This window comes from Ursus maritimus, unplaced genomic scaffold (genome assembly GCF_017311325.1).
Source record: "Ursus maritimus isolate PB19 unplaced genomic scaffold, ASM1731132v1 scaffold_9, whole genome shotgun sequence".
NCBI classification, from domain to species: Eukaryota; Metazoa; Chordata; class Mammalia; order Carnivora; family Ursidae; genus Ursus; species Ursus maritimus.
In genome coordinates, this window is record NW_024427107.1 from 17431618 (window position 1) to 17457687 (window position 26070).

Sequence of the window (26070 nt, forward strand, 5' to 3'; positions counted from 1 at the left end):
CTCTTTCAAATAAGATTAACATCAGTACTGATAGGTAGATAATGCCACACAATGAATATAAACAAACTTCTGTTTTTGAGTTGACATAGTCACCCGTCACTTTGCTTAATGAAGTTATTTTATTTTAAAAATTTTGTATATTTAAAACTCCACAAGAAAAGACCTAAACCAGTACCTCAGTAATTATAACTATAGGAGTTTCTAATATCTATCTTTTCTGAAGATTAGGAAGTTAATTAGAGCAGTGATTCTCACCTGGGTGATTCTGTCCCGCCTCAACCACATTTGGTAATGTCTGGAAACATTTGATTGTCACAACTCAGGGAAATGATGTTACTGGCATCTACTGGACAGAGGCCAGGGATGCTGTTGAACATACTACAAAGCATAGGGCAGCCCCCAACTACAAAGAATTATCTAATCCAATATATCAGTAGTGACAAGGTTGAAAACCCTGTTCTAGAGAGCTGGGTTTATGTGAGTGTATGTGTATATTTGTTCCACTTGAAGAGTTTACCTACACTGTAGATGCCACAAAACAAGTCTCAAAAGGACTTATTTTATGCTGATTTCTGCAAAAATACCTTACATACAGATGATTAATAATAAAGCAACAAATATTGTGTGCAGTTATTGCCAATTTTTAACAGAAATCAGCAAAGAATGAATCCTAGTACTAAATTTCAACTTAGGAAATACATCTCTAGTTAAGGCTTTGAGCCTGTGAACCTAGATAAACAAAACCACTTGGAAATCCTGCCAAACAGATTTTCAGGTTTATTTAATACTACTGACAAAAGACAACCACGTTTTTTGTCATCTAAGTGGTTACTACGTACAATTTAGGTGTAGCTACTATAGTAACGTATAAATAAAAATTAGATGAGTAAATTCTTCCTAGCAAGTTTTCCAACAAAAATTATGCCCTACCTCTCTGGGCAACACTTAGTTACAGACAGAGCCAAACACGGGCACTAAAAATATCAGTGAATCAAACAGTGTTTTAAGAACAAGCTACTGGTAGTAACAGTGTAACAACTTCCCAGCAGAAGATACTGAAAATATATACATAAAGCTGTGAACATGGGAATGGTAATTACAGAAAACATCAAAAAGGTCCTCTCTCCTCAGCTATTCCTCAAAGGGCTTTCCATACCTGTCAAGGTAGCAAAGATGGCAGAGGGGCCCCAGAGCAGGTTTATCAGAGTTCCTACTTTAACTGATACAATAATTCAGAAAAAAAGGAATCTCTCTGAACACTACTTTCAAGTCGTCCGGGCTGCACATGAGCACTATTACGTGCGTAGGGTACTCCCTGAAAGCGCAGACTTACCTGGCAAGAAACTCCGACCAAGAAGTGGCCGTGAGAGACTGAAGTTTGGACGTGCATTGTGGGGAGGATCAACTCCTTAGAGCAATCTGGGCATTTGTTACTCACTTTCTGCGCCTTAAACACAGTGGTCCCCCACTCTCCACACGTCACGGCTGCGATCGGGCCAGCCGGGCTGAAAAGGCTGTGGGGCAGCGGGAAGGAAAACCTCTACCCCAGCTGGGTAGGGCCTGATGGGGAAGCATTGGGAAAGCGAAAAGAATCTGAGCCGAGACACTGCCAACAGGCCTGAGTGAAAGGGATGTCACCCACCTGCGCGACCTCTTCGCCATCCTTCAAGTACCGCATAGGCGCGGGCTGGGCGGGGACGCAGTTCAGCCTCCTCCAGCCTCAAGCGAACGCTCCTTGTCCCCGACCCTCCAGCCGCTTCCCTCGCTCCCTCTCCGAGCGACCGAGAGTGGAACGCACGTCCCCGGCAGGGCAGGACGGAGGGGCGGACCGCGACCCGCCCCCGGCCCGCAGTGCCGCTCCTAGCCCCGGCCCGGCCCGGTCAGGGATGCCCCCAACATGTCAGCAGGCGCGCTCCCGCACTCCGCCGGCCCCTCCCGCCGCCTCTCAGTCTCTACGCAGTGGTCCCAGCTCAGCTCCGCGGCGGGCGTCGACCCCCGCCCTCACCCCGCAGCGAGCAGCTCTGCAGGGCTCGCAGCCTCCTGCAGGGTTTTGTCCGCACCGCCGAATCTCGCGCCCAGCCTCCCTCAAGAGCCGCCGTTTGAATCTGCGCACGCGGCCCCGAACCTCATTGGCTGTAGCGGCCGCACGCGGGGGGACGGGGGCGGGGCGGGGAGAGCGCGCGCGACTGAGGGCGGGGCTGGGGAGCTGGAAGTCGGGACTGGAACTCGCGGGAGTCGGGGAAGGAGCTGGGAGTCAGGGGGTGGGGCCGCAGGGCGGGCTCGCGGGTCTTGCCTTGACAGGACCCGGAGCGCGCCGAGCGCCGCACCGCGCGGGGCTTGCTGGGAAAGCGAGTTCCGGCGCTCGCCTAGAGGCGGGTCCGGAAGCTGCGGCGCGAGTCCAAACTTCCCGGGGTTCGCGGACACGGTCCTTGGGGGTTGGGCGGCTTCGCCAAGGCACGTCGCTGCAGCCTCCTTTCGGCCACAGCTCCTCCGCGCCTAACTCCTCGTGTGTATCCCGCCTCATTAGTTAGGAGGCGCGGTCTTCCGACTTGAGACAAATCTAACCATAAAATTTGCGCGGCCGTTATTGTTTAAGCAAAAATGTAAGCTATTTTTTGCCCAGGCATCAGAGCTACTGGAGTAGCGAAGACTGTGGTAGGAAACCGAATATCAAGAATGAGCAGGAGTGACAGGTGAAAAATGTTTTTAGCTGGAGTGCTTGGCACAGAAAAAGGAAATAAGCCAAGTCTGCTTTCGGTCTTCGCCGTGCTTAATCCCTTAGTTCGCTCTACGGGAAATAATTGAACCCCGATCCAGGAGAACAATGCAGGAAGACAGGGACAGACTGGCAATTTTGCCCAGATAAATCAGTATGGTAGTATAGAAGGTGACCTTCCTTCGCAGGAGAGACGGGAGGCGGGGAGAATTTGCACGGAAGGAGCTTCCAGCAGCTGTAACTACTCTAGAAGTTTCGAGTGTAAAACTAGGAACTGCTGGGCTCAAATAACATTAAAGTAGATTACAGTAACAATTAGAAATGGTAAAGGATCCAAATTTGCAAGGTAACATGCTCCACTGCATAGAGCACTAAGCCACATTTTAATATGACAAACTTACATGTTGCTATTTTGAAATTTTACGCATCAGTTTTTGCAAATCAGAGATGCAGGTGCAAATGTGAATTGAAGAGGAGCTTGCATGCGCTACTTTCAAAACTTAAAACGCCTTTTTATAGTTCCTTTTTCTCAAGATCTGGGTTCTGGGAAGGTAAAACACCTTTTATATCATTCCTTATTGTGTTGCTCATTCACTTTTTTTTTAACCTAATTGAGAAAGTAATGTCATTTGAAAACTGATTTTTTATTTACTCCTGGGTCATACATTAGTCAACTTATTTATATTCTAACAGGAAAAAGCAGAGTTTCTCCTATATATTAGGCTTCTTATACAGAATACTTTTTTAGAGCTTGAAGGCAGGTATTTTAGATTTTGACCGTAAACTAAATACCCCTCATTTTAGAGACAGAGAAAAACGTAATTCCTCAGAAAGGCCACATTGCAAATTCATTTAAATCACTCATTAAAAAAAAAAGTGTGCAATGAAAGTGGTTCATAGTCATTTGAATACACACTCGAATGTAATTGAGAGCTGGGCTTTTTTTTTTTTAGTGAAAAATCTTTATTCAGAGTATTATAAAGAGCTTTCAAAACAACTATGAGGGGGGCGGAAAGCAATGAAAAAATGGGCAAAAGATTAGAGCAGATACTTCACCAAAAAAGATAGACAAATGGCAAATAAGCCACATGAAAAGACGCTCCACATCATTGATCATTAGAGAAATGCAAATCAAAACCGCAGTGAGATACTACCACACAGCTATTAGGATGAGGTGGGGAGGAAAGACTGACTATACAGTGTTGGTAAAGGTGGAGATGCTGAGCAAATACAACTTTCATGCATTGCTGGTAGAAATGCAAATGGAACCGACACTTTGGAAAATAAATGTTTAGAGTGGCTTTATTTGTAATCATCCAAAACTGAGAACACTCTAAGGGATGTTCTCATTATCACACTTCTCAATCCTCAAGAGTTGGTTTGGGATAGTCTGTTAAATCTCAGGTTTTTCCACTGAGGTATAGGGGATTGAATACCAAGGGAAAAATGATTGGGGACAGGTGTTGGAAATTTCTTTAAAAACTATTTTATCTTTAAAAACTCATGTAAAGTTTTCTTTCTGCTCCATGACAAATATATTTCTATTTTTAATTATAAAAATGATTTTTTAAATATTTTATTTAAAAAAAATTTTTTTAAGTAATCTCTACACCCAGCGTGGGGCACAAACTCACAACTCTGAGATCAAGAGTCGCATACTCTTCCAACTGAGCCAGCCGGTACCCCTATAAAAATGATTTTAAAAGTATGTACTAATTTACTTTCTTACTCCAAATCTGTAAATAAATTGTTTCATTATTATTAAATAAATGAGCAGTAAATTGCACCATGCTCATTGTTCCCTTGGCTATACCAACTTATTCTCCCACAAAGGCCAAATACTCCCAAGGGTTGCTTATGTTGTTTGAAAAGCTTTTGCTGGCTTTATATAGTACCTGAGAGACTATACTCTTAATAGAGCCGTATCTATCATTCCCATAGATTTTTATCTGTTCTATTTATTGCTAGAATCCCAGTCCCTAGAATAGTAATACATCAATATGCTCAAATACAATCACTATATAATGAATAAACAAAGGCAAATAATAAGCACATAAATAAATATGTTCACAAAAAGTATAAGTTAGGGGCGCCTGGGTGGCTCAATCAGTTGGGCGTCTGCCTTCGGCTCGGGTCGTGATCCCAGGGTCCTGGGATTGAGGCCCCTCACCCTCTCTCTCTCTCTGTAGGGAGCCTGCTTCTCCCTCTCCCTCTGCCTGCAGCTCCCCCTGCTTGTGCTCACTCTCTCTCTCTGTGTCAAATAAATAAATAATCTTTTTTAAAAAGTGTAAATTAAATTTGAAATACCATTTTGTGACTACTAAGGTAGCAAAAGATTTCCAAATTCTGTCAACAAAGTTTGAATAATTCCTTGATGTTAGTACTGAAACTGGTATAATCCTTTTGGAAAGCAAAACTAAGCAAAAGCCATAACGATGTTCATAGCCTATGACAGACATTTTATCTTAATATACTGTAATTCAGGGCGCCTGGGTGGCACAGTCGTTTGAGTGTCCGATTCTTGGTTTGGGCTTGGGTCATGATCTCGGGGTCCTCGGATTGAGCCCGGTGTGAGGCTCCACACTTGGGGGGGAGTCTGCTTGAGATTCTCTCTCCCTCTGCCTCTCCCACTTGTGCTGTCTCTCTCTCTCTCTAAAATAAATAAAAATCTTTTTTAAAAATACTGTAATTCAATGCAAGCAAAAAAGATGTACTTCAATGCTTATAGTAGTATATTTCATTAAAACCCCAATTTGGAAGTATTCACCTTATGAAACTGTTTAAATGGTTCTCATCAGGAACAATTATACAGCCAGTAAAAATAATGTAATATTAAGACAATGCCATTAAACAGCTGTTACACTACTGGGCCCTTCTAGGTGTTTCACAGGCATTCATCTTAGGTACTAAGCACAATTTATATAATTGTAACAATCCTATGAGGTAGGTACTATTATTTTCATCCACTTTATAAGTGAGAAAAATAGGGCACCAAAAGGTTAATTTGTTCAAGGGCATATAGTGGCAGAACCAAGATTTGAATTAGAAACCAAGTTCCCAATCACTTTACTACCCTAATATCCATGAGCATTCAACTATCAGTGTAGTATAGATTACTATAGGATGGTGTAGAGAAAAGAGCTAGTAGCAGAACTGTATGATTAGTATGTCATTTATGTATGTAAGGTCTCAGGTTGTATGTGTATGTGGGAATGTGTCTAACATTATAAAAAATGGTCTATGGACTGCACACCAAACTGTTTAGCAATGTTTTACTTTGGAGGGAAGGATGAGATGGGAGCAGGGCAGGCTTTAACTTTTTACCCTATGTGTTTTTGTATTATTTGCCTTTTTTAAAGCATAAATTGTTTATTTTATTTTTTAATTTAAAAAAATGAGCTGGAGGGGCACCTGGGTGGCTCAGTCAGTTAAGCGTCTACCTTTAGCTCAGGTCATGATCTCAGGGTCCTGGGATGGAGTCCCGTATTGTGCTCCCTGCTCAGCGGGGAGTCTGCGTCTCCCTGTCCCTTTGCCCCTCCCTTCCCATTTGTGCTCATGCTCTCTCTCAAATAAATAAATAAAATCCTTTAAAAAATAAAATAAAAATTTAAAAATGAGCTGGAAATAGAAAGAAATCGCATATATATATAACTTGCCCCAGTATTGATAATGCTAAATAAGTATGCTTTGGCAGAAATTATGAAACCATATATTATGTGCTCAATCTGAGAACAAAAACCAGGTTTAGAATTATATCTTGGATACATAAATATCTGTTTCAACCTCTCCCCAGCACCAATATATTTTGGTAATCTCCACATTTAGGATACTATTTTAAGTTTGTTGGAAATTACAAATAGAAATCATACTGTCATAAGCAGCTATAGAATTCTTAGTTTGGCTTTTAAACGTAAAAATGAGTGGTTGATCTGCAAGGAAAAAAAAACTGTAAGAGAAAAGAATGTTTTAAAGTGTCCCTATTTCAGGAGGTGGGTAGGGGGATGGGGATTAAGGAGTGCACTTGTGATGAGCACCAGGTGTTGTATGGAGATGTTGAATCACTGTATTATACACCTGAAACTGTATTACACTGTATGTCGTCTACTAACTGGAATTTAAATAAAAACTTCAAAAAAAAAAAATAAAGTGTCCCTATTTCAAACCAATATTCTTTGCTCTACTGTTTTGTAGTAGATAGAATAATGGCCCACCCCAAAGATATGCATGTCCTAGTTCCCGAACCTATGAATATAATACCTTAATGGCAAAAGGGACTTTGCAGTTGTGATTAAATTAAGGATCTTGACATGGGGATATGAGTTTGGATTATCCAGGAGGACTAAATGTAATCACAAAGTTCCTTAAGAATGAGAGAGGGTAGCAGGAGAGGCTGACAGATCTGGAGATGCTGTATTGTTAGCTTTGAAATGGAGAAAGGGGTCATGATACAAGGAATGCAGGCGGCCTCTAGAAGCTTTTAAATAAATCAAGAAAATGGATTCTCCTCTCAGATTTTAGCTCAGGGAGATTCTCTTTGAACTTCTGACTTCCAGAAGTTTAGGATGTTAAGTTTGAATTGTTTTAAGTCAAAGTTTGCGGTAATTTGTTACAGCAACAATAGGAAACTACACCTTCTCTGAAATTTTCAACACTTTTGGCCTGTGATGATGAAAATAGTGCTTTCTCTTCAAAAGGAGATATTTTATAGAGAGTTTAAATTTTAGCACTCATTTACAACGAATGAGCTTACTAGCTGAGGGTTCAAAATGAAGGATAGGAACTCCAGATTAAGAGAGAGGGTACTCAGGGCATTAAACAAGAGAAATAATTTACCAGAACACCACAAAATCCTTAAAGCAGGACTTGCTCATCTGTGGGAAACATGACGTGTGCCAAGATATGAAGGTCTGTGCTTTCTAATTCTAAGCTTTCTACCTCTACTTTCAATTTTATCACCTTCCACATTATCAGGGATAATATCTTGTCTTTTTTTTTTCCCCCAGCCTCCCCTTCTCTCCTGGCCTAGTACATCCAGGCACTCCCAAAGGAAACGATGAATTTGCAAGATTTTAGGGGAATTTGTGGTTATTGAAGGTCATTACTGGCATTTAGAGTGCCAGTTCTAGGAACAGAAGACTCTTGTAATGTTTGAAACAGTCCTGCACAAGGAAGAATTATCCTGAGTTTCATTCAACATTCAACCAGACAGTAATGTGAAAAAACTGATATTTAAGCCTAGAATCAACTTTTTTTTTTATAAACACAAGTGTACAAGTGTTGGGGTTCTTTTTTGCAGTTTTAAAATACACTATTTCCAGTCCGCCTGGGGGGCTCAGTCAGTTAAGCATCTGCGTTGGGCTCAGGGCATGATCCCAGAGTCCTGGGACTGAGCTCCACATTAAGCCCCCGAACTGGGCTTCCTGTTCGGTGGGAAGTCGGCTTCTCCCTCTACCCTTCCCCCATGCTTGTGATCTCTCTCTCCCTCTCAAATAAGTAATAAAATCTTTTAAAAATATACACTATCTCCAGAGAGATGGTATGTAAACCAGGGGAAGATTGTATTTTATTTTGTTCAGACTTAACCAAGAGTTGTTTCCCCATTTTAGAAAATCACATCACTGAGGGTAACTCAGCTCAAGATTTTAAGACAGAAATATAACCCACTATTATTGTGTTTCTAGCTATCGAGTTCATAGTGATTCTACATATATATCAGTTGGATTTGTTTTTCTGATGGGCTTTATTATAAATCTCTGTTTCTCCTCCATATTATAGGGAGAGCATTAAATTGATTTTTTAAAAATTTGTAAGTTATCTATGAATATCACTTCAATAGGGTATAGGGAGTAGAATATATTGTTATAAAAAGAGGACACTGGCCCAGTAGGTTTGAAAATATTGATCTAAATATATTCATCCCTCCCCCCCATTACCCTGTATCTGCTATCTTCCCTTCTTTCCTTTCAGCTAAACTCCAAAGGTGTCGACTTCACGACCCCATCTGTCTTCAGTCCCTCATAATCTAACCTTTACCATCACCATCCATTGAAATTTGTAGCTGCAAAATTGTGGCTGTTAAATCCAATGGACACTTGAAAAAAGAAATTCATTTTACCTGAACTTTCTACCGCATTTGACTTTATTACTTCCTTTTATTTGAAACTTTCATCCCTTGTTTTCTGTGACCTCACCTCCATAATTTCCATACCTCAAAGTATTTTGGAAGTCTCTGTTCTTCTGCCAGCTGCTTAAATGTTGGCATTCTCCCAAATTGCACGTAGCTGTCTTCTCACTATACACTCTCTTCCTAGACCATCTCATCCACTTCTATGATTTCAGTCACATCCTAGGATTCACAGATCTTCACTTGCAACCCCAATCCCTCTCCTGAATTCCATCTCTCTCCCAAAATTCAATATGCCCCCAAATGGAATTCACTCCCTTTCTACCAATTTGTAAAGACTCCTGTATCCTATTGCAAATTAGCAGCACCACCATCCAGCCTCTCAACTCATAACCTGAGAGTCTGGATTGGCCTTTTTACTGTCTCTCCAACATCTTCTCCTTGACATCCCCACTGCCAGTGGGCCAGTTCAGGCTCTCATCTCTCACCGATTACAGCAAGTCTTTTAACTGATCTCTCATCCTCTAGTCTTATCCAATCCACTCTATCCTCCACTTGGCTACCTGAAGGATCTTTTAAAACACGAATATGTTTAAATTATATCTGCGTTGGGAAAGTTCCAACTTCTAATAGGAGTCTCAGAACACCCTCCTCATTTTGACATTTGGGATCACCTCACCTGTTTTCAAACTATAGATTACTTTTAAAGCAATTATGGCTACAGGCCGTTATTTTGAATGCCATAAACCTTAACAACATAACAGTAATAGTATAGCTAATAAAAGTTAGGAAGCAAAATGAGAGGATAAGGGATATTAGTGTAGAAATGGTCATTTCTTCATTTTACATACTAGAAAGTTGAGGTAATGTCTAAAACTGATGGCTCAATAAACAGACTTAAGTATGTTATATGACGTTAGAAAGATGATCTAAAGATAGCAAAGGCACTCATCTTTCATTAATGGAGGAATAAAATACTGTCTAAAGTTGATAAACTAAGAGATTAGACCTGTCAGGGAGGTAACCACCAAAACAGAAATAGTTGATTTAGCAATTGAGATGGAGGAACTAGGTGTCTTTCTATATAGGTTTGAATTTTTTTTAACCAAGTACATTCATTGCTTTGAGAATAACTTTTTAAAAAGAAAAAGAAATAAGGCCATTTCAATGAAAACTTTTATAGGTTACTTCTTTTTCAGCTATTGATTTTTTTAATCACTTCACTGTACGAAAAATAAATTTAATAACATTGTAAAGTTTATTATACTAAAGAGAAAGCCAAATCACTTGCCATAAGAAAGATCACAAAATGAAATAACCTTGAGACACAATATTTAAGCACAACTTTGTACGTTGGTTACAAGTCACTTAGGTAGTACTACTGCTAAATGGAAACAGATGACAAATATCAGGATAGAGCCATGAGAAGCTAAAGATAGAAATGGAACTAATCTTCCTATAATCTTGGTAACAGTGAAATAAAGCAAATAATTGAGGGTTTCTAGCTCCTAATTTGATTCTCACTTTACTATTTTGCTAAAATTTTTGTTATACATCTATGCATCTAATTTATACTGGTCATATTCAGTAGCAGAGATGCCTTTTAGTTTCAAAGGATAAGCTCATATTCTGAAGATGGCTTTTTGCACTGAATTTAGAATCTCATTCTTTTACAGTTTGCCTTTCTTTAGCAACCCTATTTGCACAAGTTTTCTCAAACTTTGTCATCCCTATCCATTCAACTGGATCACCACCCTTTTACAGGAAAGATTTGGGGTCTAAAGTGTGGCAGACATAAGCATCGCACTTAATTTTGCTTGATGGACCTGATATTTTTTGGTAGTATGTAATCTTGCCAATTTGATTTTAAACATCATAGTAATTCTTTTGGTCTTGGCTTGTAACATCACCTCTTGGGAAGCCTTCTCTAAGCCACTAGCAAGTCAGGTTAGTTCCTCCTGTAGTGTGACTCCCACCACCCAGTATTCCCCCTATATTTGCACTTGCTTGTTAAAGTGACTCTCTTGTTCACTAAAAATATAATGGCAGGAAGTATGTCTTTCTTGCCATTTTATTATTCCTCATTTGTAGCAAAGTACCTGGCACATGATAGATTTCATAGAAATGTTTTCTAGATGAGTACAAGCAGCCCATGAACTGTCCTTTGAGAAATAACACCTTTGGAGAGCCTTCCCACTAAAGCAACAGACCTGCCTAGTAAATGACAATCATTCCAGGTTCTTGAAAGGAGGGAGTTGGACTTTTATCTAACCAATGATTCTCAAATTTACACAGATCAACCATCTAAGAAATTCTGAAATCCTTCGTTAAATCGCCTCCAAATTTGGAGGAAGAAAACAAACCCAAGGAGGGAAGAACTTGGGGTAGAGGATTGGGGTTCAGGTAGGGAACTTGTAGGAAGTGAAATTAAAGTGTAGTACACATTGAAATCATTTCAAAGCAGATTGGTGTACCTGAAAACAAGCTAGATTTAACAATAGATGTTTATTAAAATAAAAAAACAATAGATGTTTATAAAGACTTATGTGACCACCAAATTTTACTCCTTTGCTAAATTACAAATGTAGCACTCAGGTTAAGAACGGAGGCTATGGAGTCATAAATATCTAGGTTTAAATTCAGCTCTACCACCTATCAAGTCCAGGATTTGGGTAAATTACCAACCAACCTGAGCCTGTTTCCTGAAAGATGAAAACAATGATGTTACCCAACCCCAAAGAATTGTTTTGAGGGTTAAACTCATTATTGCATGTTGTGTTTCGCCTACTGTCTGGATATAAAGAAATGGTCACTACATGATAGTTATTATGAATGTGTTTATTAGTCCTCATTATTGGGATGTAGCTCTGAAAGCTACATGGAATTTGTCTCATCTAGAACTGTTTCCCCAGTTCCTAGAACAGGGGATGTGTTGAATTTTGGGAGAGGGTTTTTTTTTTTTTTTTTTTTTCAGGAGAGGAGCTGGGGTTACAAGTGAAGATCTGTGAATCCTAGGATGACTAAATCAACATTATACTTGAATCATTCATTCATTTAGTCTGTTTGCTAGGCACTGATCAAAAGCCAACCTTCTGTTCTATGTGGTATGACAAATGGACCAAAGACAGGTTTAGTTCCAACAAGGAAAGAGTACAAGTTTGAAGAGCCTGTAAGTTTTTCACCTCAATGTACCATATATAGTTTAGAAAATCAATTAAAGACTTCGATTTTTCTGTATACATTTTTAATGATTAGAAACAATCAACTATGCAGTCATAATTGCAGTTACTGGGGTCTGAAAAAGCCAGTCAATAAAAATAAAATCCATACTGAACTGTCGTAAGTAGAATGTTTATCTTATTTTATTCACTGAAGTTTTTGAGAGTTCCAAACTATATGGTATGTGACCAGTGGGACACATGTACAAGACCTCAAGTCCAATTTTGGGACAAGTGTAGCTAGCCAAAGTGTAAAGCAAAGCTAATTATGTTTCGTTTACTTGGAACCCACACCAATGTCACTTGTCCCATCAGCACTATGCCAACAGTGAGTGAGCCCATGATGACATGATTAGCAGAACAAGGGGTAAAAACTAAAGAACCAAAAGGTTATAGTAGAAACAGACGCCTTGAAAGGCTCTATGACTTGCCTTAGGTCACAGAACAAGTTAGTCACAGAGCACAGACGTCAGTTCTCCAGATTTTCAGTATTGCATGTGGTCATAAAAGCTCTTGCATATATATTTGAACATAGAAACCATTGTTTTAGCTCATTGATTACATATCACAAAGTGGGTTTTAACCTAATAAAACAAATTATTTAAATAATGTGTGCCCTATATATGAGGATTTATCTGTTTTAATGTCAACTGAACTCTACTGAATTATTTTTATATGTAAAGAATAGTAATAGTAAACATTTAAGTGTTTATTGTATATCAGGCACTGTTCTAATCACTGAATATGTTAACTCATTTAATCCTCACAACCACCCCAGGAGTAGATGTCATCATCCTACTAGAGAAGAAACTGAAGCACAGACAGATCACACAGTAAGCAGTGTGCCAAGACTCAGTTCTTGGAGTCCAGTGTCTGAGGCTCTGCTCTAAGTTAAGTCTACTCTAACAGAATGGATATTAAGCATATGTATTAAAACTTAAAAGTTAATGTAAGTCATGTTGATTGCTAAGCCACAGAAATGTTAAATTATTACTATTTTCTGTATTTCCCTTCATCCCATTATCTCTAACCAGTATTTTTGAAAAACCAGCACAAAACTAAGTTCTCTATTAGAACATGTCTGTTTTGTCTTTAAATATTCAGTAAGCATTACATAACCCAATTATGTAAAATGTCTAAAGGAATTTTACTTATTCTTTTCTAATTGAGTCCATTTCATTTACATTGAGACCACAGTAAAGGGGAGCACATTCCTGTTGCTATATGATGTCCCACTAAAGGAAGTTTAAAAAAGACCTTTATTACATTAAGAATTCCTTTATAAAACTAAACTATATTTTCATGCATTATATTATTAAAGTATAATTCCAGAAAACTCAAGAATAAAAGTTATTTTAAAAAGCTAATGTGGAGAAGTCGAGGGGAAAATCAGTATGTATTAACTTATAGTTTTTATTAATATAAAAGAAAACTTCAAATACTGTACAGTGAGGTGTGCTGTAGAACACTATATAGTTATAATACACTATTACCAATTATTTATTACTCAAATGTAATATATACAGCAACGACAAAATCAGAAAATAATGGGTAACAGCCAGTGCCTTAGGGATGATAGAACATTTATACTATTTAATTGAGCAGTTAAAGCACTTGCTATATAATTTTTCTAAATATTTACATTACCACTTATTTTTACATTTTCTAAAGAGTATTTCCCTCCAAAAAAGTAGACTCTCCAGCTCTTGGCACTAATTCTTAAAGTCCAATAAACCTGAAAATATTGATAACCTTTTCAGTCTTTTATTGCCCCACCATAGGCATAAAGGCTCAGGAAGGGACTTGTGCATTCTAAAGAAAAGTATGCAATACCTTCAAATTTTAATACTAAGTAACTGATACTCACAAGCAGATAACATCAACTAAAACTTTTTTTTTACTAGTTTTCCTTTTCTTTTACAAGAGAATAATCATTGTATTAATATTATACTACAAAAGCATGTAGACTCCATAATTTAAAAAATTAAATGTCAGATATACAAGTAATGGCATTTTCTCCAATAATTCACAATTTTTACAATTTCTGCTATTTTGGAACAAATGTTAAAATTCCCACGATTTAATTATCATTAAATATGAATTGAAACACTTAGCATCTCGAAGAATTATTAAGAATGGCAGAACTTACAGTTAACTATATATCTTACAGTAACTCCTCTTTGTTATTTAAGTAAACATTCTACTATGGTATGTTTTCAAGTGAATAGTTCTGGTTTGAAAATTAATTTCTTATATTAATTATGAAGAGCTTTGAGGATGTACAATTTTGTTAAATTATATAATAACCTTGAACTGTAGGATATATCTACCCAACTTACATAGAGTATGTATCTCACTACTGCTGTGATAAAAGATCATTTAAAATTCATACTGAGCGGAGTTTAATTCAATTTTGCAAAGGCTTTTATGAAAATCTTAATATGGAAACCTTGTTTTGGGAACCATGAAACTCTCAAAATCTACTCTGCAATATTTTAAGCATGAGCCAATTGAAATTCCTGTTGAAAAATAAAAACAAAACTGTATTGATATTCTAAAATAAACATAGTATGATATTGTGACTATATTGGCCAAAGCATAATTAATGACAGAAGTTATGAGTTTACCTCACACCTAAAGATTAGTTATTAGGGAGTTCTAAATTTTTAAAGAAATGTTCACTAGCAGCCAGTATTAGTAGGCAACTACATAAAATAATACTGTTATAAATTTTGCATTTAGTAGCTAACATGTGATGTCAGTACAATTCTCAAAAACCTGTCATTAGTAATAGATGAGTTGCTAGCAAGTGATCTTCCCTGAGGTAAGAGACCATATGCAAAAGTCTGCTCAATTTAAATCAAGTTAGATACTTAAAAATAATGGCAATAAGGACCTGTGGCTGGGATTCACAGATGCATTTCAGATCTGTATCTTAATTGCAAGCAGTAGGCTTGATTGTAAAAACCAAACTAAAAATCATCAGAGGATATAAAGGAAATTTCACAGTCAGTAGCATTGGCTAAATTTCTCAGGTCTTTATCCTTACATTTTCCAATAAAATACTTGAAACATAGTGAAAGGGGAAAAAATAGGCCATGGGCTTGCTCTTTAACTAGTTCCTGAGTTAACCATTCCCTTGGAGTTCATTATATTCTAGATCATAATATTTGGCAGTGTCTTGTGTTCTTCAGTTTCAACCAGTTTCTCATTACCAATATTCTAGACATACATCACCTTCAACTCTACCTGGACTTTGGGTCATCAGTTCAAACTTGGTATGATTACCTATAAAATGGATTACTGAAGAAAAAAATTTAGAATTTTATTTCAAGTTTCAGTGAAACATCACAAATAGAATTATAAGACTGAGCTATAGTTATGTTACATCTGGGGCTAAAAAAATATTTTAACTGATTTATGATCGCTAGCTTGAACTCAAAGTTGTGGTAATCACAAATGGCAGTAGTACAAAATAAGAATTCTATAGTCATGTATTTGCTTATGATAACCATATGGAAGGACAAAGGATGAAAATTAAGAACTTAAACTGTTTCTAAAAATTCTTTGTGAAGATGATACCTGGCCCACTTTTCAAAAACTACTATTACCCCAACCAAATTTCAGCAAATCTAAAATAATTTCATGAAATCTGACCATTCTCAAAATCAAGCCTTTTATTCTGTATCAAGGGAGAACCCAAACTATTATTATAATATTCATACCTAACCGGCTTCTAAATAGCATTGCTGTGGCAAGAGAAATTAATAGTGTTATCAGAGATTAAAGCACGTCTCCTAATGTTCACAAGTGCACTCTACTTTGACTAAAGGCAAGTATTTAATAGGAAGATAAAATTTATTTGGTATATTTACTATATGCTATGAGAGTATATTTGTCAGTTATTAACGAAACATGCCAAGCCACAGGTGAAGAAAATATTTGTTAAAGAAAAGGTAATTATATAATTTACCTGGAAGCAGTGCATTTGCTTGTTAAACAGTATTCCTGTATTTGAATTAGTAAGAAAAAGCCAGTTTCAGTGGCTGAAAAAGCCAAAAATAATTATAGTGGTTAGTGGTATTTGTAATTTTTAGTTAAATACACAGAAGCCACCTACGCTAACTAAATGAGAAATATTATTTGGTAGCTGCAGTTCTTTATGCAAAACTAGTGCACAATATAAAAGTCCTAAGTTTTCCTGCTCTTTAGATATTAAGATAATTGAAAGTAAATTTAGAAGAATTGAGATAAAATATGGTTTAAAATGTGATAATGTGATAAAACTAACCCAAATATATATCTTGCTCAGATATCACCTGCAAAATGTCTAAATTCTCCATTCTTTCCTTATTCAAATGGAGTAGTTCATTTAGTAAGTGGATTAAGTCAGAGATACTTTCATAGAAAGAAATCCAAAACCTCCCTCCTTTGGAAACACAAGTCAAAGTACTGTCTATATTCGTTATGAATCAACAGATTGAAATTTTGAAACACTTGATAATATACTTTCTGAAGTACATTTTCTTAGACTGCAAACACAGTTCTGCATCTGTTACATGTGCAAACAGAGACAGCCAGGCTTTGAATGCTCTAGATAAGAGATTGTATTAACATACATTTTGTCTTTCATCCATTCAACTTAATTTCAGTGAACAAAGGAAAAAGATGGATTGAAATGTACATTTCAGAATACAGATTTGCAGAACAGGATAAAATAGTGCAATACCAATCTCAGGATAAACATTCTTTGTCTTTAAGATAATAAGCATGAAAGCTGCTTTTTGAGGAAACTGGCACTAAAGATTTGATGAATACACTATTTAAGCAAATGCCCAGTTGATTAGGGTCTGATGCAGTAAAATTTGCATCCAAATCCAAGTGAAGCCAACAGATAAAGAAAGTCTTATGGATGCTAAGGAAAAAGGAAACATTTTTGGTTCAAAGGGGCTCAAAGACACTTAGCATATACAAGCTTAAATACCATTGATCAAAATCGTAGAACAATGTAACTCATTCATAAAGATAAATTCTTATATATAAATTCTCTGTGAATCTGACAGACTCTGAAAATTAGAGATTAACTACTGCTACCATTATTTTTATATTTTCTACCACACTTTGCAATCAACTTTTCTGCGAGATTAAAGAAAAAAAATTCAGTGGTACTTGACCAGGCCAGGATTAAAAAAATAATGGTAACATATTATTAACAACAGAGCACACAATTGGCTGTGTTGGCTCAGACAGCAACATTACTGAATCACATTGACTTTATCATTCTAGAATAGATATTTTCCCCCAGCCTTGCTCAAATCAGCAAAATGTTATTACACTCTATTCTCAAGATATTTTCACCAAGAATACATATCTCTATGAATGTGTTTACGTTCACGGAAATGTCAGGATCCCAGTATCTAATAAATCCTTCTATGAATTTTACGATACAATTTAGTTCTGATAACCTTCAAATTTACATAAATCTTTTGACACTCTAATAAATATGTGGAATGGTTACCTTGATGACATCAATATTAGCAAAATCTCATCCCCCCCCCCCCCCCCCAGTTCTAGCCTTTTCAGAAAATCAAACATTAGCAAGAGAATTTTCATGTTTGAAACATTAAGACTTTCATGGAATTAAAATTACAAAAAACTTCCAATGAACCACATATATGGAAGAAACTCATCTCAGCAGATCTAATAACTAATTTATAGGAATTCAGAGCCAGCCTGGGCAGCAGTATATTAAAAGCTATTGCCAATCACACACTTGCTGTCATGCACTGAATAACAAGATATAATCTTTGAATTATATACGTACAAGATTTTTTATGACTAATCAAGTTATGTGGCCCAGCCAACAAATGTTACATATTCACAATAAACATTCTGCCTTTATTAGCCTCTAATTAAATCAAGAGTGATCCATTGGCTCAGTTGTGTTTGTCATCTCAGCATCTTGACTATCCATCTCTTCAGGCTCCTCCACTGAATTTCCCTTTTGTGCTTTTGACCTTGTGGCAAATGTTGCTCCCAGTGCCTCTGCCACACAGCTATCAGTTGTTTCTGTATTCAAATTTTCAGTGCCACCAGTTAAAGAAAAAGATTCAGGTAAGCCAGTCTGAAGACTCCCGGACTTCACAGAAGAACTCACAACTTCTACTTTCCTTTGAGGAAGATCAGACGGTGACTGCTCTGTACTTTGATCCCGCAAATGCTTGTCCATCGAAGCCTGGATAGAAGAAACCATTTCCTGCAATTTTTTTCGCTGGGCCTCAACCAAATCAGGATCAAGCTGCCTGCTGTCTCTCATTGTAACTACTCCAGGAGCTATTCGAATAAGCTCACTATTACTAGGAGCAGTTGTGAATACAGAAGGCTCTATTTTAATGGAACTATTACTAAAGTCTGTCCCTGTGTTATGCTTCCTTACAACTGGGGCTTCCCTAGCTCTTGAATCAAGGTGTGGGTTACTAGATGCAGTTCCTAGAGAATGCCCTTTTCCCTGAAAGGCAGTTACATTATGAAGCTGCTCAGATTTCTTTTTCACTACTCCACCACTACCTAGTTTTAATAGCCCATGTGAGGGACTTGATTCTCTGCTTCTTGTAGTAGCCTCTGCTCGAACCTGACTTACAGCCTCTTTAACTAAATCTTCAACATCAGGACCGATGGGGAAATGTCCTGCAGCATCCACACACAATTCCAGTCTATCTTCAGAAGCATTATAGACAAAGGTTTTGCCAGGCAGATGTGGAAAAGTACAATGCTTGCCATCAGCCATACCTAAGAAGGGGAAAAAAAGTATTTAATATATTAAAATCTTACTTAAAAAGTATAAAGACAATTATAGTTGAAATAGTGAATTTTCAACAATATCCAGATCACAGTTCTGAAAACAAAACTAATTAACAAAAATAATTTATGATATTTATTAATAGAATTTAATACTATTTAAAAAATATCACGACAGACCTTACTGAAGTTCCCCAGGAAATTTTTTTTTTCTTTTTACAAATATCATTAACCTTTTACAAAGTTAGGGAAAGGGCTTCAAACAAACAGCTAAGCTATGAGAAAACACTAGCAACAGTGTTAGAAAAACAACTGCTTGCAGTAAAGCAATAAGAAAATATACTTTCATTTACTAAGTCAAATTTAAAACTTTGCAAAAATACCCGTAAGGGCAAAATGTTGCACAGATATGCTGCACAGTGTGAATTAAAATTAAAAATCATAAATAATTCTACTGAATTACAGAATACAATAAAAGTGGTTTTCTCAGTGTACCTTAGGTAGATATCTTTCACAAATATAAAGGATAGTGAACTTTCAAAATAAGATATCCCATAGTTAAAGAAGTAATTATGAGGGCATATTTAGGAAAGCTAAAGATGCACTGTCTTTGGTATAACTGTAAGAAAGGACGCTTGGTCACAATAAATGAAAAAGATCTTGTTTAATTCAATTCCTCTGAAGAAGTTGTATTTCATGTTACACCTTTTATTCTTCTCTGGTAAATCACAACCACCAAAATAAGCCTGGCTTATTTTGATGCTCCTCAAGTGGTCCCTGCAATTTAATTTACTTCTCATAGTCAACTAATGTAGCAATGGAAGAACTTGAAAGCAGGCTTCTCTCTATTTTCTAGTTGAGGAGCTTGGTCTCACTATCTGGTATTCCAAAATTTTATACTTTTTCTAGCTTGGGTGTAAGTAAATTTTGTGTTTTAAACTATCCAATATCTTTACATTTTAAATTTGTTTCTTGAAGTATACTCCAAGTATGCAAAAATAGGGGTTTTCAAATTTTATAAAACCAAAGATTTTCTATGCTAACAACAAAAGAAAGATGAAGTAGAGAACTCTTATTTTTATTTTTTGTAAGTAGGGTCAATGCCTAGCATAGAACCTATGAAGTAGAGAACTCTTAATAATACATGGTGCAAATGGGTTTGTTTATGGCAAAATATAAAGGCAAAAGCAAACTGGTTAAAAATGTTAAAAAGTTAAAAATGAATGAAATTGTTAGTGCTATACAAATACAGAGGTGGAGGATGAGTGAACTTTGGAATGCTTAGTGGGCATTAAGGTAGTGTCCAGTTTTGTAGGTTATTAACAATAGTTCTTCCGCCCTCTTCTAAAAAAAGCTACAGAGTGGTTCTAGTGTATCTCACGGTGAATATTCCAAATAATCAGATAAAGAACTAAACTGCAAATGAATAAATAACATACGGTAATTTTAAATTAACATTCATTTCAGCGGTAAGTACCCATTAATACAAATCCACCCAGAATTTCCTCTTGGTAGAATATTTTTGGCATAGGTAACTGACAAAAAAGAGACAGACAAAACTTAAAATCAGAGATGTGGTCTCAATAGTGTCTTTAGGCCACAACCCTGGAATCGTCTTATTACCAATCCCCTACCTCGGAGATCTGTAAATAGCCCATGTGAGGGACTTGATTCTCTACTTCTTGTAGTAGCCTCTGCTTGAACCTGACTTACAGCCTCTTTAAACCTTCAACATCAGGACCGATGGGGAAATGTCCTGCAGCATCCACACACAATTCCAGTCTATCTTCAGAAGCATTATAGACAAAAGGTTTTGCCAGGCAGATGTGGAAAAATAAAACTTGGCTCAAGAAACAAAGGTAGCAAGGAAGAGAATTTTGACTGATTAAGTCCAGGGATGACTAGGCAAAACTCTCAAACATTCATTTCAATAGATAACACCTATGGAGTCTCACTATGTGCCAGGAACTAAAATAAACCCTGAAGATTCAAATAAAATGTAATTCTTAGGAGACAAGTACAAACAGATCATTATAATACAATCAGGTAAGTATAATGATGAGTATACTACTCACTTCACTGATTATTTGAGGATTAAATGAGAAAACACACAAAGCATGCCACAGAGTGCCTAATATAAATCCGACAGTCAATAGTTTTAGTTCCTATATTAGATCAAAAAGTTTTGTAATTGTTTCCAGACTGCTACTGTGATGCTTTCCCTTGGTCATCCCTGGACAGAATCATAGTCCCACACATCACAGTATTATTCACAATGAAACACTGGAAACAATCTAAGTAAGCTTTCAACAAGAAGAAAATGGCTAAGAAAATTATGGTCTATCCACCTGATGGAAGTAATATGCAGCTATTAAGAATTGATATAAATAAGAAATGTATGATGCTTCATATATATATAGTAAAATGTGCATGAATAGCAGGAAACATCTAAGCACTGTAATTACAATCAGGCCAAAACATGTATGTAAAGACCAATATTTAAAAAATTATAGGTGATGTTTCCCATTTCTATAGTTTCTAGACCTTTTACATTATTAAAAACATTTTAGTATTAAAAAACCAATGCAAATACTTTACGGGTGTGCTCCCTTTAAGCATAATCATTTAGGTTTTATATAACTTATATAATCTTTTGAATTTTACGAATCAAAGTGTATTAAAATTCCTGTATCACATATCAACAGTTCCATCACACATATACACCAAAAAATAAGTATACTAATATTTAGAGCTACACTCTTCCTTACATCAAAAAAACCCCAGAAATGCATCAGGAGAACAATGGATGAATAATATTAAAATGATAAAACAGAATACTATGCAGTAGTGAAAATGAATGGTAGTTGAACCCATCAACATGAATGAATCTGAAAAAGTGCTGCATAAAAGAAGCAAATCACAGAGAATATATATAGCATAATTTTCAATTCCCATTTTCATAAAGTTCAAACACAAGCAAAACTCTACATTACAAATTAAAGATAGCTATACGAGTTTTAAAACTAAATTTGTCATTCATGTCTGCATTTATCTCTGTATAAAGACCTGCAAGGAAACTTATATTTTAAGCAACAGAACTTTAAAATATCTTTCCAAATATAAAGAATAGGAATATTAATAGTCTAGTTATATTGGGAAATATTTCTGTTCTAATGTAGATATAATCATCTGTTTGTTGGGTGGATTTGAAAAAAGAGATGTTCCAAGTTTTGGAGGATATGGGTATATGTGTTTTGGGGTGATATATTTTGATTCTTTGACCACAGGATAATAATAATAATGATTTGCCTCATGAATCTGTCCTAAACAAAAGAGGTGAGGGGCACCTGGCTGGCTAAGTCAGAGGAACATGGGACTCAATCTCAGGATCAAGAGTTTGAGCCCCACATCGGGTGTAGAGATTACTTGAATAGATGAAATTTAAAAAAGATAAAACTTTGCCAGAAATATTAGAAGAAACTGTGTTTTGAAAAGTAAAATAATTTTCTGACAATGACCCATTTCAAATGGTTGTTATAGTCAAAAGAATTTCAATTATTCTGCAAATAACAGCTGAAATTCTAATAATAGTAACAAACATTAGATAATTACTTATTAGGTACCAGGCCTTTTGCTAACTGCTTTATGTGCATGGTCTTATTTGATGCTAACAACCCTGAGATTATAATACCCACTTTACAAATGAAGAAACTAAGACTTAGAAGTCACACAGGGAGTAAGTGGTAGAACGAAAATTTGATCTCAAATGTTCTTACTTCAGAGCTCTAAACTACTTCTTAATAAGGATAATTAACACAGTAACATTTAAAAAACTATAATGGTTCTACTGAGAGATAATTCACATAAAATTCATGTTAAGTGTACAGCTGAATGGTTTTCAGTATATTCACAATGTTGTGCAACCATTACCACAATCACTTTTAGAACATTTTCATCACCCCAAAAAGAAACCCAAAACCATTAGCAGTCACTCTCATTTCCTCCCCCTACCCTAACTCCCAGCCCTAGGCAATACTGATTTACTCTCTGTCTCTCTAGGTATGCCTATCTGTGACATTTCATATAAAAGTAATAATACATGGTCTACTGTGACTGGTTTGTTTCATGCAGCATAGTTTTTCAAGGTTCATGCATGATATAGTATGTACCAGTATTTCAGTCCTTTTTATTGCCAAATAATACTCCATTGTATGGATATACTAAATCTTACTTACCCAATCACCAGTTGATGAAAATTTTGGGTTGTTTCGACTTTTGACTATTATGAATAATGCTACTATGACACATTTGTGTACAAGTTTTGTGTCGACAGGTTTCATTTCTCTTGGGTATACATCTCAGAGGAGAATTGTTGGGTTGTACCTGTGTTAAATCTTTTGAGGAACTACCAGACTGTTTTCCCAAGTGCCTGCACCATTTCACATTCCTACCAGCAGTATGAGGGTTCCAATTTCTCTATATCTCCTTGCCAACAGTTCTTATTACCTGCCTTTTTGATTACAGCCATTCTAGTGAGTGTGAAGAACTATGTCATTGTGATTCTGATTTGCATTTCTCTGATGGTTAATGATGCTGAGCATCTAAACAGCAGTTTATGTACTTAACAGCTGTTTGTATATTTTCTTTGGAGAAATGTCTATTCAGATCTTTTGCCCATTTTTTTAATTGGGTTATTTGCCTTTTTATTGATGAGTTCTTTATATTTTATTTTTTTTTAACATTTTATTTATTTATTTATTTGAGAGAGTGAGAGTACACAGCAGTGGAGAGGAGCAGAGGGAGAAGGAAAAGCAGACTCCCCACTGAGCAGGGAGCCTGATACAGGGTTCGATCATGCCCTGGGATCATGACCAGAGCCAGGGGGCAGACACTTAACTGACTGAGCCACCCAGGTGCCCTGAGTTCTTTATATTTTAGATACAAATCTATTATCAGATACATAATTTGCAAAAATTTTCTCTCATTCTGTGGGCAGTCTTTTCACTTTTTTTTTTTTAAGAGAAAAAGAAAGAGAGAGCATGAGAGAGAGCAGGGGAGAGACAGAGAATCTTAAGCAGGCTCCTTGTCCAGTGCAGAGCCTGATGTGGGGCTCAAACACACAACCCTGAGATCATGACCCAAGCTGAAATCAAGAGTTAGATGCTTACCCAACTGAGCCACCCACGTGCCCATCTTTTCACTTTTTTGATGGTGTACTTTACAGCACAAAAATTTGGTTTTTATCTACTTTTTTCTTTTGTTGCTTGTACTTTTGGTGTTATATCTAAGAAGGATTTGCCAAAGCCAAAGTCAAGAAGTTTTATGCCTATGTCTTTTTCTACAAGTTTTCTAATATTAACTCCTATATTTAGGTGCTGGATACATTTTGAGCTGATTTTTAATTTGGTGTGAGGCAGAAGTAAAAACCTCATTCTTTTGTATGTAAATATCCAGTTGTTCCAAAACCATTTGTTGAAAAAAATCAATTCTTTCCCCATTAAACTGTCTTAGCATTACAGCTAACATTTTAAAAATAATTTCAAATCAAAAACATGAAACTATTTAGTAAATAATCAAGTCATCTCCACAACCACCCACCAACTACCCCTCCCACACAAAAAATAAACAAGGGAAGTTCATTCAGTTGCATGAAAGACAGTGCATATTTACCCTAATTGCTGAGAATGCTATTAATCGATTAATCCTAATTAAATACTAACTTTTAAAAAATCATTAACTGATATCAAAATAATTCAGGATGTAGAATAAAGTGAAAATGGAAAGTAAAAAGAAAGGGATGCAAAAATAAGAGGGGGGAGGATGCTCAAAGAGAAATTTATAGCTTTAAATACTTTTATTAGAAAATAAAAATTTATTTATTTACTTATTTATGTATTTATTTATTTAAAGATTTTATTTATTTATTTGACAGAGAGACAGCCAGCGAGAAGGGGAACACAAGCAGGGGGAATGGGAGAGGAAGAAGCAGGCTCCCAGCGGAGCAGGGAGCCCGATGCAGGGCTCGATCCCAAGATTCTGGGATCACGCTCTGGGCTGAAGGCAGACACTTAACGACTGAGCCACCCAGGCGCGCCTAGAAAACAAAAATTTATAAATAATAATCAAAGCTTCTACATAAAGAAACTAGAAAGGAAAGGGCAAATTAAACCCAAAGCAAGCATAAAGAAGGAAAAAATAAATGTAAAAGCAAAATCAATGAAACTGAAATCAGAAAACAACAGAGAAAACCTGTGAATATAAATGCTGTTTCTTTGAAAAGATCAATAAAACTGATAAACCATTAGCTGGATTGGTCAGCAAAACAAGAGAGGCACAAGTTGCCCCTATCAGAAATGAAAGAGCTACAGACTTTACAGATATTACATGGACAGGAAGGGAATATTATGAACAATTTTATGCCAATAAAATTATTAACTTGGATGAAATGGACAGATTTCTTGAAAGACAAAACTAACAAGGCTTAGTCAAGAAAAAAGACATAAACCTTAAGAAGATTCTATTAAAGAAATTAAATTCATAGCTAAAAACTGTCCAGCAAAGATAACTCCAAGCACAGATGGCTTCACTGGTGGATTCTACCAGTTAAGAAAGAAATAACTGGGGCGCCTGGGTGGCTCAGTCCTTAAGCCTCTGCCTTCGGCTCAGGGTGTAATCCCAGAGTCCTGGGATCAAGCCCCGCATCAGGCTCCTCTGCTGGGAGCCTGCTTCTTCCTCTCCCACTCCCCCTGCTTGTGTTCCCTCTCTCACTGGCTGTCTCTATCTCTGTCGAATAAATAAATAAAATCTTAAAAAGAAAGAAAGAAAGAAAGAAATAACTGTATCAAACTATTACAAAATCTACCAGAAATCAGAAGAGGAGCAAACACTTCCCAACTCTATTTTATGAAGCCAACATTACCCTGATTAAGTAGTCATTATAAGAAAACTACATACCATTATGCCCCAGGAACACAGCTGCAAAACACTCAACAAAATATTAGCGATTTGAATCCAGCATGCAAAGTTGGTTCAATATCCAAAAATCAGTCAATGTAATTCACCCTACCAATAAACTAAATAGAAAAGCCATAAGATCATTTCAATAGATGCAGAAGAGAGCACCTGATAAAATTCAACATCCATGCAAAATATAAACTCTCAGTAAACTATCAATAGAAGGGAGGCATATACTCAACCTGATAAAGGGCATTTCT

At 36.6% G+C, this 26070-nt stretch overlaps 2 protein-coding genes across 2 annotated transcripts in view; both read right to left on the reverse strand.

Annotated features, from left to right (window-relative positions):
- Positions 1–2219, reverse strand: part of MYBL1 (MYB proto-oncogene like 1) — a 36567-nt gene extending 34348 nt beyond the window's left edge. The window contains exon 1 of the mRNA XM_008706740.2: positions 1643–2219. Within this exon, the coding sequence (XP_008704962.1) occupies positions 1643–1662 (20 nt within the window). The 5' untranslated portion in view covers positions 1663–2219. The remainder of the gene's footprint in view (positions 1–1642) is intronic.
- An 11234-nt stretch (positions 2220–13453) lies between these two features.
- VCPIP1 (valosin containing protein interacting protein 1) overlaps positions 13454–26070 on the reverse strand; it is a 30549-nt gene continuing 17932 nt past the window's right edge. The window contains exon 3 of the mRNA XM_008706773.2: positions 13454–18847. Coding sequence (XP_008704995.2) covers positions 17976–18847 — 872 coding nt within the window. The 3' untranslated portion in view covers positions 13454–17975. The remainder of the gene's footprint in view (positions 18848–26070) is intronic.